The sequence below is a fragment of the Protomyctophum parallelum genome (assembly GCF_964188405.1).
Source record: "Protomyctophum parallelum genome assembly, chromosome: 5".
Classification (NCBI taxonomy): domain Eukaryota; kingdom Metazoa; phylum Chordata; class Actinopteri; order Myctophiformes; family Myctophidae; genus Protomyctophum; species Protomyctophum parallelum.
This window is the reverse complement of record NC_139702.1, coordinates 47172323-47177812: the sequence shown is the minus strand read 5'-3', so window position 1 is coordinate 47177812 and position 5490 is coordinate 47172323. Positions and strand designations below refer to the sequence as shown.

Genomic DNA, 5490 nt, shown 5'->3' with positions numbered 1-5490 from the left:
GGCCACCAGTGCGTCACATGACCGGCTTGGCCAATGAGGGTGATCAGGACCTCATGCAGCTTCTACCGGTTCTCGCGGGAGATGGCAAGTGAGAAGGGACATCTTTAGTCTGCAACTGGGAGAAGCACAGTAAACATAACAGCAACACTGGCTGTAGTGGCGTCTCAAGGCCAGGGCAGCGTAAACGAGACTATACCAGCAGGCGATACACATAAAACAATAGCCTTAGCTCCATAACTGTATATGACCAATAGTTTGTTAGTATATATGGAAATAGCAACAAGTACATATAAACCAACCATAACCATGAAATAACAATACCAGAAATAATAATAATAAACAGCCCGCCGTTACAATACGGCTTCTCCTGATCACATTACTGAAACAAATGTTATTTCCGTTGTGTGGTACGTGACGTCTATGTCTGCCGTATTGACTGGGTTGGGTTATTTCCGTTGTGTGGTACGTCTATGTCTTCCGTATTGACGGTGACGTCGAGATAAAATAATTTGCTGTGGTTGTGTCTACTAAAACTAATGACTGGACTAAAGCCTTTGGAGTTTTTGTTGACTAAAACTGGACCAAGACATTTTGAGAAACAACAAAGACTCTTTTTGTCCAAAAGAGTAAGACAAAGACCAAATCTAAATTAGCTGCCAACATGAACACTGCCTTGCGATCAAAATGTCGGTCTGCATTCCTATGACATTTTCAGTTCAGTCCGGTTTATTTTTCAGCATTGTTTTTCAGCAAAATAAATTGTCTGTGTAATGTAATAATAATAATAACAGTACTGTACAGTACAGTACAGTACAGTACAGTACAGAGGAAATTCTAGTTCTGTTAATTTATGACAGACCTCCACTTTCCCTGACGTCTCCAATGACCCGGTCTCATTAAGAAGGAATGCACGTTAGATAGATTAAAAGCATTAGCTTAGACTGGGAGTAGGCTAATTTGAATAAATGAATGAATTAATCAATGGCAGCATGCACCGGTGATGCTGACTGATGGAGTTTATGTGGCATAATGCGGCATAATGTGGCATCATTCCCACGTGGACCGATCATTTCCCCATGACAAGGACTAATGAATGAGGGCTTGTAATTTACTATACTGGTTCAAGTTTAAGTTTATTATAGAAAACACCATTGCATAACAGTAGGAATTATGATGTTTTTTACAATTCAGTTCAAGAGGACCGCACTAACACAACACAACACAACACAACACAACACAACACAACACAACACAACAATAAAAAAGTTTATATTACTTCTTGTATGCTCTTGGGAGGTACGACATCTGGTGCCTTTGCATATGACTTACTGTTGTATATATGTTAGTTAGAGGTCTTCATGTGTCCAATTTGACCAACCTGTACCCAAATAGACCCACAAAAACTTTACGCAGAACTGAATGGACCCGCCCGCTGCTATTATTAGAATTCTAGCTCCGAGCCCGAAAAGCACCAAGTGATGTCGGGACCGGAGCCGAACATACCCTGCTATTATTGCGACCGTAATAAAAAATTAAAACGTGCAAGCGTGCACCCAGGCGACCCAGCCCTACCTGGGCCCTCATCAAACCCTGTACACTCAAGACACTGCCCCCGCTAGCCGCTGCCACCTTTAGATCTCCAGATATGGAGCTGATTAACCAAATGATTACATTACCAAAACGTTACATTGATATCAACAATATATATATATATATATATATATATATATATATATATATATATATACTGTAAATAACTGCCCCGACTTCTACGCTTTGTTGTTGTTTGTAAGTAGCGCCTACTTCCTTTCTAAAGTCACGTGATTCAAGGCAAGCAGGCTCCTACTGGCCTGAGACCTGAAACGTTGAGTGTAACATGGACTGAACCTGGCAAAATTCTGTCTGAACCAGGCCTGAGACCGATCCTGTAGCTGGATAACCTTTTATTAAGGCCGAAACCGATACAAGTCCAGCAGCCTTTTTTAATCTACTTATTAAATATTGTATTGATGTATGTAGAATTGCTTATTCTTCAAGAATAGAGTTATTGTAATTTGTTTCCAAATAGAATATAGCAATGCTTGCTGTTTAAAGATGGAGTGCCGTGATTGTACTTTTTCTGTTTTGCACGTGTTTATGGAGTTAACATTACTGAGTCTAATAGACCCCCAGGTATGGTTATAATATTCAAATATGTCTTCCCTGTGTATTTTTGGTTTCTTCCTGAAAGCTGAAAGTCTTTGAGTCAAAAGGCCCAATCGAAATTACACAATTTTAGTGACATCATAACCCCTGGGGCTGTTGTTGTGAGCACAGTGATCGTTAGATGTAGCTCATAACCCTTAACTGTCTTTGCAAACAGTTACATGTGCTCAGCGATACAAACTCACAAATGATTTACGATCATCGGGATGTGCGACGGCTCACCACAGACAGCGCTTTGAAAATCCTGTTATAATGGAGGCTCAATGGAGCTGGATTTAAAAAGGCCATAGCTGATGGGGACGGAGGCTCTCCATAGCAACTGGAGCAATGCTATCTGCGTGCTGGTTGTGGTGGGCCTGTCTACAGGCTAAAATATCAGGGCCAAAAAGTCCAGCCCTAAAATTGGTTTTGTAAGTAAGTAAGTCTTATCCAAACGAAAGGTGGCCAGTATAGTCAGTGACTTCCAGAGGTTCCGAACCATTTGATTGTATAAGTAGTGAAATGGCAGTTTTACACACTCTAAACGCGTGAGGAATCACCAGGCTTGAAGGTCTGTCAAGAGGAATCAGGAGGAAAGCAAGGTCCCTTTGTTGATCTTTATTTAACGTGCACAGCAGTACACGGATGCTGCAGCACGCAGGCAGGTCTCCCAGGCAAGCATAACCATACAAGCACAGAGTTACAGTTTATATGGCAGTTTAGTCCCACCCACAAGGTGGACCCAGAAGTGAATACAATCTCTCTAGATGTAAGGACCATTTGCTTACACACAAAGGAAGAGGGGGGGTGGGGGGACAGGTGAGAAGAGGCTCCAGGACAACAGAGCCACGTGTTAATTTCTGTTGTTCTCACAGCAAGGCTCAGAGCTTCCAAGCTAAGGTTGTCTAGACTATTTAGTGTATTCAAATTACCTTTAGGTGATGGGAAATTCTCTGTCAAATCCTTCCTCTTGTTAATTAAACAACAGCTTAATTAAACAATAATTGTGAATTTTCCATCAATATCAAAATAATACATCATAATACATTTGAAGAAAATACATAAAAAATAGAAGTACTTGTAACATATTTGAGCTAAGCAAAAGAATGACACATGGGTTTAACAATCGTGGCTAGGCAATCAAATAAACCAATAAATCCCTAAAAATGATACTAATACAGTACCCTGTTGAATCAATTTGACCTGTATTTAGCACAGCAAACTATAACATAACAAATAAACAGAAAACATCATATTTCCAAACAATATTTTCTTTCCAGGTATACGGTCGAGTGATCCCCCCACTTTTTTTTCTTTTTCTTTTTAATTGGGCTGTCTGATAGGGGGAGGTGTGTGTGTGTATGTGTGTTGAGTCTCATGGTGGGTAAGTCACATGGTACTCCTTAGCAGACTTCCGAAAAGTGTCTCTCCAAGTCCATTTCCACTTCACCTTCTTTTTCTTTCCACCAGGATTGGAAAATAAAGGCTTCTTTCTGGCCTTAGATTTAAGAAATGGAGGCGTGAACCTCTCCTTTCCTGCCAACTCTGACAGTGCGTGTAAAAACTTACGGAACGCAACTGCCGGTACTGCGGTCATCTCCTCCTTCATTGGTTGGCCCGCTGGAACCTTCCCTGGGCGTGTAAGTGTGTACACCTCTCCCACCGCCTGTTGAACGAGTAGATTCTTGGCCACACCCTCGACGTCCGTCGCTGGTTTGACGATTAGGGTCGTGTAGGTAGGCTCCAGGGCCTCCGTCTCTAGACAGCCGCCTGCCGCCTCTGTAGTCAGCAGCCCATCCAGGGCCTCCGTCTCTAGACAGCCGCCTGCCGCCTCCGCCCTTGTAGTCAGCAGCCCTCCTGCGCTGTGCACAGGAGATGTCCCCTTGCCCTCGACGTCTGTCGCTGGCTTGTCTCCGGTCCCGGGCTGCTCTGCTCCTGCTGGTTCTGTTCTCCCCACCTCGATGTCCGACGATTCCCTCTTGGTTGAAGGCTGTGGACCGTCCGCGTGGTTCTCCCAGGCACTCCCGGCTCCCACAGGCACCGTCTCCTCTACGTACGTAGCTGGCTGGATGTCATCGGCTCCCCATGCCACTGCATCACCCACAGGTTTCTCCGCCATGGGCTGTTCTGATGCACCCTGTGCGCGTCTCGCTGTCCCAGGCCCTCTTCTTCCCTGCTCATGTGGCGGTGTGCTGCCCTGGGTGATGATGACACTGCTGCGATGGGGCCCTGTCCCCCCATGGCTGCCAGGGGTGGACGGATGCACAGATGGAAGCAAGGTCTGTGGTTTCCGTGTCGTGTCCGCATCGTCACTGTTGGCCAGCTCTGGGCCAGGGATGCCAGTGCAGGATGGACGTCGGCTCTTAGCAGTGTCATTGGACCGAGCGGAGCCTTCCTTGTGTCGAGCCTCTTTCAATAGGCCCAGTGCAGCGGATATCAGGATTACCGCTGGAGTAGACGGCTGCAGGCCTGCAGCAACAGTTTCCAGAAGGCTGAGCACAGCGGACACCAGGATTGGCGTTGGAGTCGAGGGCTGTAGGCCCGTAGCAACAGTCTCCAGAAGGCTGATCGCAGTGGACACCAATATTGCCGTTGGAGTAGAGGGCTGTAGGTCTGCAGCAACAGTTTTCAATAGGCTGAGCGCAGCGGATATCAGGACCGCTGCTGGAGTAGAGGGTTGCAGGCCCGCAGCAAGAGCCACAGCCGTCCGTTGTAGCTGGATGGCAGATTGACCGGCCCGCATGGAGCCCAGGCAGCCCAGGTCCAGGGTCTGCTGTGGAGGAGACAAAGGAGAATTCTGAGGAGCCAGTGGCCCGCTCTCTTCCCTCAAAGAATCTATGTTTGGAAGTTCCCTCATATGACTCTCCCGTTGTCTAAATTGTGCTTCCTCCATCCACATTGAAAATACTTTCCTGTGGCGGTCACATCTGTCAAGTTTGTGCGTTTTAATTGACTTTTTCTTTCTCATTTTCTTCTCAGCTTCTCTTAGTAGTCGGTCTAAGTCAAGCAATTTTTTTATACTTAAAGAGCCTTGTTCTGGGAACCCCATCTGTTTCCACTCATCAAGACAGTCTAATGCTTCTGGACCATATTTTGCAACCATCCCGCTCATGAGAGGAGACCATCTTTCTTTGTCTTCTGCCACTGGCGCACTTTTTTTATTTCCCATACTGACTATCTATGTAACACGGTAATCTTTGTGCTACAAACTTTACTTGGTCTAAACACGGTATCTTTATGTCTTATCTGAGAGTAACAAGATGTCTTTATGTTGTTTACAACAAGGTTCTTATGCTATTCTCAGTA

At 45.2% G+C, this 5490-nt stretch overlaps 1 protein-coding gene across 1 annotated transcript; it reads right to left on the bottom strand.

Annotated features, from left to right (window-relative positions):
* Positions 1–1192: 1192 nt before the first annotated feature.
* LOC310858404 (uncharacterized protein) lies at positions 1193–5066 on the bottom strand (the record flags this gene model as incomplete). Its single annotated transcript, XM_083764512.1, has 3 exons — positions 4055–5066; positions 3652–3940; positions 1193–1206 (listed from the first exon to the last, which is right to left on the bottom strand). Exons 1-3 carry the CDS (start codon positions 5039–5041, stop codon positions 1193–1195), a joined length of 1290 nt encoding a protein of 429 aa, XP_083620638.1. The 5' UTR covers positions 5042–5066.
* Positions 5067–5490: the final 424 nt, after the last annotated feature.